Source organism: Colobus angolensis, unplaced genomic scaffold (assembly GCF_000951035.1).
Source record: "Colobus angolensis palliatus isolate OR3802 unplaced genomic scaffold, Cang.pa_1.0 Scaffold190, whole genome shotgun sequence".
Classification (NCBI taxonomy): domain Eukaryota; kingdom Metazoa; phylum Chordata; class Mammalia; order Primates; family Cercopithecidae; genus Colobus; species Colobus angolensis.
Window position 1 is genome coordinate 2,732,057 of NW_012115044.1, and position 14,988 is coordinate 2,747,044.

General features: G+C 38.3%; 2 protein-coding genes across 3 annotated transcripts in view; one reads left to right on the forward strand and one right to left on the reverse strand.

Annotated features, from left to right (window-relative positions):
• GAP43 (growth associated protein 43) overlaps positions 1–6,388 on the forward strand; it is a 99,928-nt gene extending 93,540 nt beyond the window's left edge. The window contains exon 3 of one of the 2 annotated variants that reach the window (XM_011940606.1): positions 5,699–6,386. In XM_011940606.1, coding sequence (XP_011795996.1) covers positions 5,699–5,787 — 89 coding nt within the window. In that variant the 3' untranslated portion in view covers positions 5,788–6,386. Of the gene's footprint in view, positions 1–5,698 lie in introns of both variants that reach the window. The other variant, XM_011940605.1, reaches the window with a different exon arrangement.
• A 2,464-nt stretch (positions 6,389–8,852) lies between these two features.
• LOC105510758 (epidermal growth factor receptor substrate 15-like 1) overlaps positions 8,853–14,988 on the reverse strand; it is an 82,370-nt gene continuing 76,234 nt past the window's right edge. Inside the window, 1 exon segment of the mRNA XM_011940662.1 lies at positions 8,853–8,950. Coding sequence (XP_011796052.1) covers positions 8,853–8,950 — 98 coding nt within the window.

Below are 14,988 nucleotides of genomic sequence, written 5' to 3' on the forward strand. Positions count from 1 at the left end.
GTGATCCGCCCGTCTCGGCCTCCCAAAGTGCTGGGATTACAGGCTTGAGCCACCGCACCCGGCCCCTATAATGTCTTAAACAAAATAACAGTACTAATATCAGGTTTTCATGTTTAATACAAGTAAAAGTACTATTTAGAGGCAAACTGAAAAAGAACAAGCATATTCTATGCTTCACCTTGCTGGATTTCAGCCCTCACGCTAGCACTTCCAGACTTTCATTTGCCAGCTCCAGATCATTGCTTCTACTCACTTGTTCTATGTCACTTGGTGTTGAAAATCACACTGCAATCTTTCAGCCTCTATAGCGTCTTCCGAAGTAATAACTGTCTCAGAGGGAGGTTGATCTGCTAGATGAGGAATGTGACTATTTACTCTAATTGGATCATGGTAATTGGAGTGACCAGCTGGCCTCAGTCATTCATTTGTCTTTGACATTCACCATGATGATCAAAGATTTTGCACAAAGTACTAAAGATTACATGTTAACTCATCTCTAGCATTTACAAATCATGTAATTAGTGCTGGAAACTGCCAAGACCAGATTTTATATTACAGAAGACTAATCAGGATTCTTCCTTTCATTTTTAGCTGCTTTTAATGGGACAATTTTTAAACATTGTGGGCTTCAGGCCTGCATAGCTGTGGACTGGACTCCCTGCTTTAGTTATCACTCTGAACTCATCCATTCTTTTTGGGCAAAGGTAAAACCAGGGAAAGCAACTAAAGTAAGAGCTGCTGCGATAACTCTGTCCTAGGTTGGAATTTACAGTGTGGCCTTAGGTAAACCATTCAGTCTCCCTCTGTCTCAGTTTCCCCAGCTGTGAAATGGGGTGATTAAGGTAGATGTGAGAATTAAATGCAATGATACAAGTATACTTCACACTGTTCTAAGCATATAGTAAGAGCTCGAAAATGTTAACTATAGCTAAGTACTTTATACAAATGACCAGGTAAGTCATAATTCATAATTCTTTCCAGGCAGTTTTTTTTAAGCTGCTGAATAGAACAGGTAAGAAAATGTAGATGTAAACTGAACAGTCAACATGATTTATCACTGCAATGATTTATCTAGGATTGACAACAGTGGGAGAATAAGCTAGCAATATCAAAATGTTCCCTCTGGTATTCAGGCTTAAATAGACCTATTTATACAAAAGTTGGATTCTGTTTATAATAAGTTCTGCTTTGTCAGAGGCTAAAACCTTTCCCAAACTCATATGCAGTCTCCTACCAAAGTAGAGCTACCTAGAGCAGGCATATTGTCCATATCTGGCTATTGTTCCCTCATTTGGATGTAGAATTTTCAAAAAATGTTATCATGAGTTCTTAGTTTATCTCACTTTGGAGGTTGTAAAAGATTGTTTCTTTACATTGTTTCCTCCATCCATGTTTTATTTTCCTCCCCATAATTTCTTGGTGGTCTATAAAACTTGCACTGCATCCATTGACTTGATCCACTTTGTTTTCTGCCAACTAGTCATCCCTTCACTTAAAACAAAGCAGATATTTTGCTTAATATTCAATAATATCAAGTAAAAAATTACTTTAATCTCAGACAAATATAGATAGATAGATAGATAGACAGATAGATAGATAGATAGATAGACAGATAGATAGATAGAAAGATAGACAGATAGATAGATAGATAGATAGACAGATAGATAGACAGATAGATAGATAGACAGATAGATAGATAGATAGAGTTTTATGTGTTCCAGCTAACATTTCCTTTTGTAGCCATCTAATCGAGCTTCATCAATTTTAATTTTACGGTTTTTATTTTATACTTTGGAGCCAACCATTTTTTAATCTCTGAAGTTTTATAGGTCACTAAAACCCTGTGGACCCTAGCTGCTTAGTTTCTAGTGCTGAATTGGTAAAATGAGTTTGGCCACCTGATATAATCAGAAAACCTGAACAAATAGACCTGAGTTTTCGTTCTGGCTTGGTCATAAGCAAGTCATATGATTTAGGGAAAGTTCCTTTATGCACCTAGACTTCAGTGTCATCACCTGTAAAATGAGGCTGTCCAGTCATTCCTTCACTCAACAAATATTTACTGAGGGTCTTTCCTGAATTAGGTTCTATGCTGGACATGGGATTCAAGGTTGAGCTGAAGTAGGTACTGCTGTTACCCTTGAAGAGTTCATGGTTTGGTGACTGGATGATCTTAAAGGGTCCATTCATTTGTAACATTCCATTATTATACATTTTATTGTCTTTTTTTGTTTGTTTGTTTGTTTGACAGAGTTACGCTCTTGTTCCCCAGGCTAGAGTGCAAAGGCAGGATCTCTGCTCACTGCAACCTCCGCCTCCCAAGTTCAAGCTATTCTCCTGCTTCAGCCTTCCTAGTAGCTGGGATTACAGGCATGTGCCACTATGCCCAGCTACTTTTATATTTTTAGAAGAGACGGGGTTTCACCATTTTGGCCAGGCTGGCCTCAAACTCCTGACCTCAGGTGATCCACCCATCTCAGCCTCCCAAAGTGCTGGGATTACAGGTGTGAGCCACCACACCCAGCCCAAATTTTATTGTCTTTTAAAGGTATGTTATGAAAGGCTTTAAGGAGAGCAAGGATTTTGCTTTTTTTTTTTTTTTTTTCCTCAGTACCTAGAAGAATGGCTGGCACAGTGCAGTTGTCCAGTAAGAACTTATTGAACAAATAAATTAATAAATACATTTAAAATACTTTGAAGGATTTGAGATAATGAATATGTATTGAAGCTCTCTCAATAGGGAACAGACAGCAATAATTTCCTGTCATAATAAACAGATTTGTGCCAAATTTCATCTTTTGTCCTAGGACCAGGCAATGGATGACAAGAGAAAGTGGGAGAATTGGGAGGATTTAACTTGATTGTATTCCAACAAGGGAACAGGAAGTCTCAGAACCATCTGAATGTTCAGGTTTCTGTTTCTGCATTTTTGAGTTTTGTTCCCTTCATTCAACAAACATACATTTCTCACCTTTCCCGGTCTACTTCCCTTTGTCTCTCATTTCCTGATCTCCCTCTAAGCATACAGAATAGCTCCCATATCTTTATTTTGGTAGGAGAGATTTGAAGTCTTCTCTTGCTCGTGTAGCTACTATCTTTCTGTATGTTTCTGGGTTGTGTAAACCAATATTATGTTTATTTTGCAGTTTGAAAAGGGCACTAAAAACACTGCTTCTTGGAACTGATAAGGATGGTAAACTACTTTGGGCATACTTGTGATACCAAAGGTTTGAGCAGGGTTAGGGAAATAAGCAAACTCTCCAAAAGAATTCCTGATTGTTTTAGAAGAACTTCACTGAAATAAATCTGGAAACTTTCTTCTGGTAGAAAATTAAATAACTCATTAGCACACCAAAATTTTTATAATTCCTGAGGAATACTGCTAATGCATAGAGTATTAGAATGATCAGAATTGAGTTAGTTTCATGCAAAACTTATATAGGTGCACTGTTGTTCAAGAGGTAATCATAGTCACTTTGGAAAGCTGTAGCCTTAAAAAACCCTTATGAGTAGTAGTAGGTAGCATCACTAGAATAACTATATTTTATGAATAGCTTATAGTGAGTTATGAACCCTATAGAATAAGTCACACTTTAAAACCTTGGTCGAAAGTGAGTATTATAAGGTAAAGTTACCTATCGTAGCTGATTATTTACCAGACTAGTCTAGTTAGATTTTAAACGTCTAACCTATTTTCAAAAAATAAGCATTTCTGCTACTGAAGAGCTTTAAAAGAATGTTTTTTGATAGATGTTTCAGAGTAGAAATTCCAGAAATGTGTTTAATAATGGTGGGTATAAACGTTTAGCTTTATCTGAATGTAAATATGTAGCTGGCTGATTTAAAAGAGACATACATTTTGATGAATTCTTTTAATGGTCTCCTTAATGACCCCATTTATCTAATCTCAACATCTACATACAGCAAAACCATTTTATTTAATATTCCTAGTTTAATCTCCTCAAAGCATAGCTGTATTATATTCCTTGCTCAAGGGTTTTCAAACTGTCTATTGTCTTCTAATTAAACACAAATTTGTTAGCCTAACAAAATTCCATGGACTTCAGTTTAGCTTTCCAAGAATAATTAGCACCTAGTAGCTGTTAAGAGGAGGACAAGCAATAACAATAGCTTCATTTTAAGACACAGGCATCGTCAATATAAGGGATTGAGGTGAAAAAAAAAACAAAAAAACAAAAACAGTTAATATATAGTAGGCCTGGGACTGCTGTCCTTAGAAAGGCTTGTTTGTAAAGTTGACCGTTGGCTGGCATCTGGGAACTTGGATTTTGAGAAGATTCTCATCATTCCTTAACTGATAAGAGTGGTTCCAGGTGCCTAAAACCATAGTACAAACAATGTGGTTTATGCTGAACATCTATTTTTCTTCTGGGAGTCTGAATTTTGTACCTGCTAGGTGGAGGGTGCCTACATGACCAATTACCAATGCAAACTCAGTTAAACTTCCCTAATAGATGACATCTTCCATGTGTTATGGTAATTTATTGCTGAAAGAATTAAGCACATCCTGGATGACTCCATGGGGAGAAGACTCTTAGAAACTTGTTTGGTTTCCTCCAAACTTTGCCCATGCGCAACTTTTTGCTTTGCTTATTTTGCTTTGTGTTCTTTCACTGCACTAGATTTTAGTTATGAAGCAGACTGCATGCTGAGTCCCATGAGTCCTCCTAGCAAATCACTGAACCTAGGGGTGGTCTTGGGGGACCCTGACACAGGGAGTTGATTGTTTGGCAACAGAAGTTGTTTCAAAGCAAATGAATTCTTTTTCCACAAGCTAGCATATTAGTAAACTATCAGGTAGTGTAAACTCGTTGACTGAGTTCTGTCGGGAAACCAAGGGAAAATTTTTCTTCAAAAATACATTATATTCTCCTTGTTAGGCAAGGCAGTACTTTCCCTATGGATAAGTGTATTCAGTTGGAATGCACTTGGCTGCAAGAAACTGAAAACTATTATATTACAATGCTTTAAAGAGGCTAGTGACTTGTCTCTGAGGGAAGGTATCTAGGAGTAGTACAGTCACTCAGTGATGAGTTTTTCTTTTTGCTCCACCATCCTTAGTGTGTAGTTTTTGTCTTCATGGTCACAAGGCAGCTGCTACAGTGCTATGTATTGTTTGAGGTCCAAGTGATCAGGAATAGGAGAATGTGAAGGGCAAAACCCAACTCTGCCCTCTCTAGGGACTTCTACTTCTATAATTGACCAGCGCTGTCCCACAGGAGCTGAAAATTCAACTACTTCACTTTCCAATACTGGAAATGAGTGGTAAGAATGGATGCTCGATGGTCCACATAAATTATCTGTCACAATTCTTCTGACACTAATAGAACAGCAATACAAGATTGTCGTTGATTCCCTATGTGAAGATCCTGTATGTGGATACCTTGATTGTAAGGCTGAGAGATTAAAGACCACAGTACCTTCTGTTAAGTGGGCTCCTTGTCATTCACATACTTTTGCTCCTGAGTTCTTCCATAGGTGCCACTGAACAGCTTCCTTGAGGTAAACTCTTCTGAACTAGGAACTTATATTAACTGGGATATTAATAATCTTTTAATCTTAATGCTCTTATGAAATGACATAAAAAGAAGAAATTCATTGCACCATTGTATGAACAGATAAGACAGAATACTAACTCTCTCCTTTTCCCCCCACCCTATCTTGTTTTCTTTCTCAGAAGCTGTAGATGAAACCAAACCTAAGGAAAGTGCCCGGCAGGATGAGGGTAAAGAAGAGGAACCCGAGGCTGACCAAGAACATGCCTGAACTCTAAGAAATGGCTTTCCACATCCCCACCCTCCCCTCTCCTGAGCCTGTCTCTCCCTAACCTCTTCTCAGCTCCACTCTGAAGTCCCCTCCTGTCCTGCTCACGTCTGTGAGTCTGTCCTTTCCCACCCACTAGCCCTCTTTCTCTCTGTGTGGCAAACATTTAAAAAAAAAAAAAAAAAGAAAGATCCCAAGTCAAACAGTGTGGCTTAAACATTTTTTGTTTCTTGGTGTTGTTATGGCGAGTTTTTGGTAATGATGATTCAATCATTTTGGGAAATTCTTGCACTGTATCCAAGTTATTTGATCTGGTGCGTGTGGCCCTGTGGGAGTCCACTTTCCTCTCTATCTCTCTCTCTGTTCCAAGTGTGTGTGCAATGTTCCGTTCATCTGAGGAGTCCAAAATATCGAGTGAATTCAAAACCATTTTTGTTTTCCTCCTTTTCAATGTGATGGAATGAACAAAAAGGAAAAAATTCAAAAAACCCAGTTTGTTTTAAAAATAAATAAATAAAGCAAATGTGCCAATTAGCGTAAACTTGCGGCTCTAAGGCTCCTTTTTCAACCTGAATATTAATAAATCATGAGAGTAATCAAGGTCCAATGGCTCTGTGTTTCTGTTCTACCTTCTCATTAGTTGGTTGGACATGCTAGGGTCTTACATTTCATCTTTTTCCTCTCCTCTCAGTTTGAGACCAACAACCCTGATAAAGAAAACACAGATGAAGCCTAAGGCTCTTGTCAGGACCAATAGCTCCGGCCCTCAAGGGAGACATCTGTTGCAGGCCTGTCTCCTTGGCTTATGTGTGGCTATCTTTAACTGTGCCTCTTCACAGCTTCCCTTTATGCCTCTCTTTGTGTCCAAATTTCCCCACTTTATAAAGATACTAGTGATATGAAATTGGGCCCACCCTAATGACCTCACTTTAACTTAACTGCCTCTGTCAAGGCCTCATTTTTAAATGTGGTCACATTCTGAGGTACTGGGGCTTAAGGCTTCAACATATAACTTTGGGGGACAGGGCACAATTCAGCCCGTAAGAGACACTAATATATGACCAGCCTATCCAACATGGTGAAACCCCATCTCTACAAAAAAATACAAAAACTTAGCCTGGCCTGGTGGTGGGTGCCGGTAATCCCAGCCACTCAGCAGGCTGAGGCTGACATTGCACCATTGCACCCCAGCCTGGGCTACAGAGTGAGACTCCATCAGAAAAAAAAAAGACACTAAGACTCACTCTTACTAAAATAACCTCAGAGTATTTTCATTATTTAAGAGAAGTTTAGTTTATCCAATGAAAAGTTATTCTAGGTTTTGCTAAGATAAATATTACAAAGAGGAGTTGGGCAAGGTGGCACATGCCTGTAGTCCCAGCTACTGGGGAGGCTGAGGTGGGGAAGATAACTTGAGCTCAGGAGTTAAAGTCCAGCCTAGGCAACCTAAAGTGACCCTGTCTATAAAAAATATGTTCATTATAGAAATGTCTACAACTTTTGGAAACCCCCAGGCTTTTGTTTTAATTAATTTATTTTAACCCAAGTATTGAGCCAGTCCATTGCATCTTTATCAGCTTATAAATTTATGTTGAATTTACAATTCCTACACAGGGCAGCTATGAAATTCTTGATTAGTTATAATCATTGTTGATATCACTGCCAATGTTGATAGTATATAAAGAAAAGGTGTACATTTAGAACATCCATTTCAAATTTCTTTCCAGTTTCAGTTTTTAAAATGCCTTCTATTAGAAGGTAAATAGTTCTTCTAAGAAACAAAGCAATATCTAAAGTATCTATGCTCTGTATTCCTACATTTTCTAAATGAATTCTGGTGCAGATTCCGAACATGTCATGTTCTGCTCTGGCCCTGAGTCTCCTCTCATAGACGTGCATGGCCAGGGGGTTCCCTTCAGCTTTCTACCCTCATCTGCAGATAGAACCTCCTAGCTAGGAAAAGAAAACTAAGTCAAAGAGAAAGTCCTCATACTAATGAAGATCAATGAAATAAGTCATCCTCGGAGTTTCAACCTGTACCTTGGTAACTATGCTCAGCTTTGTGTAGAGCTAGTGCCTAATTAATCAAAGAAAGGTGAAGCCATGTGAAAAATGAGTCCTCACTGAATCAACAGGGTCTTTCCTTGGTCACTGACACTAAGTTGAATTTTCACTGGGAGACACAACTCTAAAGAAAAACGTTAGAACGTATCAATAACATATATTAAAATAGTTTAAGAGTTTGATTTCATTCTGAGTTGGTCTGAATTTCATGGAAGACTTGGAAGCAAGAATGTCTGGGGCTCAGTCATGATCTACTTAGAGTCTCATCAGATGTGGAATAAATTGTTGAAAAGATCATTCATAGATTGAAATTATATCACATAGCATATCTGTCTACATACTGCTTTAAAAATTCTATTTTACCTCAAAGGTTTTTGTTTTGTTTTTGTGTTTTGGTAAGAAATGCTATAATCTCTTTCTCAAATCTACACCTGAAAGCAAATTCCTATGACTTGGAAAAATTCAGCTTCTTCAAAACACAATTCTAAACTTCTTCTGCTGAATCCACATTTATACTGAAAACAGTAGTGTATGATCTTTTAGGCATATATTAATATATACTGTTTAGTGGTCTTATTGTGTTAGGGTTGGGAATTTTTTTTTAACTTATTAGTATCTAAATTTATTTCATTTATAAACTTTTGATTCCTTAATAGAATTGTAAAGGTGGAGGAATACACATTAGAGAGGCTCGTAATAGAGCCTCTAAGACACAATAGAGAGGCTCCCAAAAGACATACCAAGAATCATTGCAGCCCTAACACTAAATGCAAAACAACATGACTCACACTTACAGACAACACACAAAGTCAGGGAGCAGTTGGGATGCATAGGCCATTCAAGACACAGAAACATATGGGTTCTAAATTCTGTTCAGAAAGCAATCTAAGTTGTTGATTCTGAAACACCTAAATGTGGATTACTTTGAAAAATAAAAAATAGGGTGAAGACAAGTAAAAAAGACCTCAACACTGACAGGTGATTTTTTTCAAATAGTAATAAGGTCATACAGTGTGCTCCAGACCCAACATCTCATTGATAGCAAAACCATCACGTTGTCTGTATGAAATAAGGTCTTTTGACTGAGCTGTATTATTTGGGTCTAAAATGTTCAGTTATGATGTAATACAATTTAAGTCTCTTTGAAGATAAAAGAATTTCTAAAATAGAACTCTATCTCCATCACCCAATCCACATTTGGCTGATTTTCCTGTTTTTTACACCATCATCTACCCAGTGGCTTAGGTCAGAAATCTAGAAAGAAACTTGATTCCTCTTTTTCTTTTCACATAACATTTAATTCATGACAGCAAATCTGCTGCTGTGGATTTCAAAAGAGAATAAAGGTAAAATTTGTGCCTCTTGCTCTGACCAAACCTGCACTTTTCTTGGTCAGTTTGTGGTGATCTAAGGGTTCTTTTACAACGATTCCACCCCATACTCACTTCAAAAGAAAAATCACAGAAGAATTAGAAAACTCTGTGTCAGTAACCTGGGTTAGAGGCACTTGGTGTTCTCAAAAGTGCATTATTCCCAATGTCAGACAGCCCCAGAGAAGCCAGTTAGTTCTGCAGTGGCATGGAAGCCCAGACAATAGGAAACCCAGATTAATGAATAAGTTCCATACAGCATTATTAACATCACCACAAGTTCCATTAATTTCTTTTTTTTTTTTTTTTTGCCTTCCCAACATTGACTGTTGTCGTGGAAACACAGCTTCTGTTAAGCCGGTTATAAAAATAACTCAATGATTGGTGATCCTCCTCGATAAATGTCAGCTAATGAGCATTAGAAACATGAGCGTCTTTAATTTTAGATAGAACTCTTGCCTAATTTTTCTTCCTGAGGGGTCAAAGCCTATGTCTGCCTGTCATGTAGGCAAGGACTGCATCCATGTCTACCACCATTTTCACCCACATATTTACCCCGATATAACCTCATTTTTTCCCTTTCTTCATGGATAAAAATTCCATCATCAGGAATGAGTACAAGATTGAGCTATGAGAATGATGAGTTATTAAATCCTCCTGGAGAACATTATCAAGGTGGCAGAGACATTTTGAATGTACATGTTCCAGCAGACTGGATACCTGATTTGTTTTCTTACAGGTATGTGTCATGGTTGGTAATTACAGCATGTTTAGTGTTACAGATGTACCTTACTAAGTACATTTTCAATGAAGTGAGATGCCTCTCCATAGAGGTGAAAAACTTCAGTTAATCTCATATTATATAAGATCTGGCTATGGAAGTACATAAATTGTAATGAAATTTTAAGTTAATTTGTTTATTTAATTATCCGAACAATACTATTTTATTACAGAAAGGTAGAAAATACAAATAAGGAAAAAGATAAAAATAATCCAAGATTTACTATGCAGAATTAAGCTATATTTATATTTAAAGATTCAGCCTTAGATAATATGTCTACCTGCCTAACTGCCTCCTCTCTTCCCATATATCATCCACTTATCTATTTAAGACAAACATGGACTCATGTTATACATATAGTTTTATAAATAACTTTAGACATTCAACTGCAAATTTTTAATAATGTGTTTATAATATAATTTCTTTAGTCAGATCCGTAAAAATGGAAAAATTTGGTCAAAGGACATGAGTACTTTAAACGCTTTTTATATAGATTGCCATGTTAGAGACAGAGGACTTTAAATCTTGTGGTTTCCATTGTGACTTTCCAGTGTCATGCCAAGCCTCAGAAGCCTGAGACAAAAGGAAAAATGTGCAACTTTATACAAATGCTCTTTAACTTATGATTGGTTTATTGGTTTATGTCCCAATAAAACCATTGTAAAATTGAAAAATCGTAAGTCAACCTATTGTAAGTTGAAGACCTTTTGCATACACTTATCAAAGTATTGTCCCATAGTTTGAACAAAGTGAGAAAGTTAAAAACAGATCTACAAACAAAAACATGATTATATATAAAACCCTGTGTTGCCCAAACTGTTGATGGGCTGTTGTCAACCCTCATAAACATGCTTCCTGGTTGACTGGTGGACTGTATTGCTTTGCCAGACCAGTAAACTGAGGGCTGAGTGGAAGGGACTTATTCTATTACACAATAATACCATCATAAAGCAAATAGTCTGTCTCTATTTAAAATTTTGGTATTTTGTTTTTCCATAGGTATTAATTTTGAATTTTGAAATATTATATTCAAATCCTTTTTTTTTTTGTTCTGGTGAGACATTCTCACTCTGTCACCCAGGCTGGAGTGAAGTGGCGCGATCTCGCTTCACTGCAACCTCCATCTCATGGGTTCAAGCGATTCTCCTGCCTCAGCCTCCTGAGTAGCTGAGATTACAGGTGCTTGCCACCACACCCAGCTAATTTTTGTAAATTTTGGTAGAGATGGGGTTTCACCAGTTGGCCAGGCTGGTCTCGAATTCCTGACCTCAAGTGCCGCCTGCCTCAGCCTCTCAAAGTGCTAGGATTACAGGTGTAAGCCATCGTGCCTGGCCCCAATACTATCTTGATTACTAATTTTTTGGTGTAACCTTACAGTTTGCACTTAAGGCAAGTAATCTTAACTTGCCTCACCCTAATCCTGTCCCTACTGCTCCCAAAGGGAATAGTAGAATCACTGGTTCCCAAACATTTTCTGAGGACCATTAGGCAGCTGTGATTACGTGAGGTTTTAGTGACACCCATGGACTGTAATGTTTGAGAATAGATGGGGCATGTGGACCTGGGAATTAAATATCTAATATTCCTAGAAAGTTAACAAGATAACTAAGAAATTTCCCTGCTTTTTAGAGAAGGCATTGCTATGAACTGACTGTTAGGGTCCCCTTAAAATTTGTATGTTGAAGCCTAATTTCCAATGTGATGGTACGTAGAGGTGGAGCATTTGGCAGTAATTACACCATGAGGGTAGACCACCCCCCAACCCCGATGGAATTAGTGCCCTTATTAAATGAGGAAGGGGCATGAGATTTCTCTTTCTTTCTTCCATGTGGAGATACAGCAAGATGCGGCCTCTGCAACCTGAAAGAGGGCCCTTACCAGAACTTGACCATGCTAGCACCCTGATCTTAGACTTCCAGCCTCCAGAATTGTGAAAAATAAATTTCTATTGTTTATATGCCACCTGATCTGAGGCACTTTTGTTATTGCCGCCCAAACTGACTTAGAAAGTATAGATTATAAAACAGCTGGATACAGACAACAAGGAGTGGTTAGAAACTGGTTTGGGCTATGGAGAAATGAGAATTCATGATCTATCTAAACCCTCTGAAAATACATTAAAAACTAAACAAGAATAAAACTGGGTCTATCAAACCAAAGCACCAATTTATAATGCCAACTACTCTTCAGGGTTGCACTTGGGAAGAGTACAGTTATGAAACTAGATGTGATCATTTGAAAAATTGTGTTTTTACTATGAAGCCATAAAAAAGAATGAGATCATGTCTTCAAAGGGACGTGAATGGAGCTGGAGGCCATTATTCTTAGCAAACTAACACAGGAACAGAAAAACAAATACCACAAGTTTTCACTTAAAAGTGGGAGCTAAATGTGAGAACACACGGACACATAGAGGGGAACACACACTGGGGCCTTCCGGAGGGTACAGGGTGGGAGGAGAAAGAGGATCCGGAAAAAATAACTAATGGATGTTAGGTTTAATACCTGGGTAATGAAATAATCGGTACAACAAATCTCCATGACACAAGTTTACCTATGTAACAAACCTGCATTTGTACACCTGAACTTAAAAGTTTAAAAGAAAAAGAAAAATTGTTCTCCTGAAAAAGTTGATCAAGTAGAACCTTTTATAAATTGGAGTGTAGTGGGAACCAAGTACTAATTAATTAACTTGCCATGAGTGCAAATTTATGTTTAAGCTATAGATAAGAATATGGCTATTTCATTTTACATTTAGAAGTAAGAAGAATAGAACTCTCTCTTGGAATTAGAAAAGAAGCATGGGAGGAAAAATATGCTTTAAAAAATTTTTTCTGCCACATTGGAAAAATAGAACAAGCATAGAAATGAAAGGAAGAGGCCGGGCGCGGTGGCTCAAGCCTGTAATCCCAGCACTTTGGGAGGCCGAGACGGGCGGATCACGAGGTCAGGAGATCGAGACCATCCTGGCCTACACGGTGAAACCCCGTCTCTACTAAAAAATACAAAAAACTAGCCGGGCGATGTGGCGGGCGCCTGTAGTCCCAGCTACTCGGGAGGCTGAGGCAGGAGAATGGCGTGAACCCAGGAGGCGGGGCTTGCAGTGAGCTGAGATCCGGCCACTGCACTCCAGCCTGGGCGACAGAGCAAGACTCCGTCTCAAAGAAAAAAAAGAAAGAAAGAAATGAAAGGAAGAACAATGGCATCTGTTTTTCTTTTTCTACCTTCCCCTATGCTTTCCCCTTTCTTCCTAGAGTAAGCAAAATGAGCAAAAGATCTCCAGCCTAGGGACACTGGAGTGTTCACTAAGTAAGGGCAAATGCAGAGACAGCATGAGGGAGGCAGCACCCCTGTTCCAGCTTTAGCAGTCTCAAGATTCAGTGAAGGTTGTAACCATTACCTCCACCTGAAGGGCAACAGCAGCCTTTGCCTTAGCATCAGAGGCCACCAATAGGATTCTACAGTGCTGCCTTTGCCTACTTTCTGACCTCCTGCCTCTGAACCACACTGCCAGCCTAGACTTGTGAATCCTGCCTTCTTCTCCTTGATTTAACCTGCTTAGATGACTCCTGTCCTGCCGGACTGTAAATTCCTTAGGCATGGCATGGGATATTTTGTCCTATTTGGTTCTGTACTCCAGAAGCATCTGAAAATAGCAGGCCAAACTCAATAAATGGATGAATGAATAAATGACTTCTAATTCTTGTCTGTCAGTCTCTGTCCTCTTTTTCCCTTCCTGTGGCTTCACAAACTTTTCATAGTGGTACCAAGATACAACTCAGGCCCCTTGTCCAAGAAGGAGAAGTATTTCCCTGAGAACTCAGCGCTTTCACATATACCTGATGATGAACTTGGGGCAACAAACTACCACATGAATCTAAGTTGTGTTCATTCACTAAATGACCAGCCGACAGATTCAGCCACAATGACCTCATAGTTATCCTTGTCTATTCCACTCCTGACTTTGCATTTTTGACTTTCCATTATTTCATCCCTGCCTTTGCCTTTCTGCTTTTTTTTTTTTTTTTCCTGGTTGGAATGCTCTTCCACAGATATTCACATGGCACTTTCCAGGTCATTTCTCAAATATTACCTTTCCATTGAAGCCTTCAAAGACCATCCCATTAGTAATTTCTACTAACCTTCCTATAAAAATATTTCAAATAGATATAGACCTTAATTCTATTTAAAATACTATATCCTTTACTCAATTATTTTATTTACCTATCTTCCATTACTAGAATATAAGCTTTACAAAAGTAAGAACTTTCCCTGTTTTGTTTATATCTCTAGCTCTTAAGACACTTCCTGACATCCAGTAGGATCTCAATAAATGGGAAATGAACAATTTTTATTTTAAGTATTTTACTTGCTCCTTAAAATTAGTTCTTTCTAACTGTAGATTCATCCATGGAGTACTGTCTTGTTACATTCCTTAGCAGGAGGCATCTGTGTTCGGGCCAACTCAGCATCTTTTCACGTTCCTCTGATGATAAGTTACCTCTTCCTATTCTATTTAGCTTCAGTGGAGCCGACTCTGATTCTTCTCCTCACCCTCAACATAGAAGAGATACAAGAACCAGGTGTGGCCAATCAGACCATCACATCTCCTGGTGCAATGATTGATTTAAGCACAGACACCTGGCTTGAGACATGCTCTCTCTTGGAGCTTTCTGCCAAAGCTAGCAAAACAAATAAACAAACAAAACAAAACCCCCCTTTCATTTTGGTGGGATTTCTAAACAAGGGAATGTGAGTCTTCCATAGAGAATGGCTATTTGCTCACCACATGGAGAAAGCCTTTCCAAGAAAAGGAAAAAGACAGTCCTGGTAACATTTGTCCTCTAGATATAACAATGCCTGAAGTAAGTACTATTCTTGGACTCTTAGTAATGTGTGTTGATACCCTTTTTGGCTTAAGCTTGCTTAAGTTGTATTTCCATCATTTACAACTTAAAAGATTCATGATATATTAGCCTTTCCATGTTT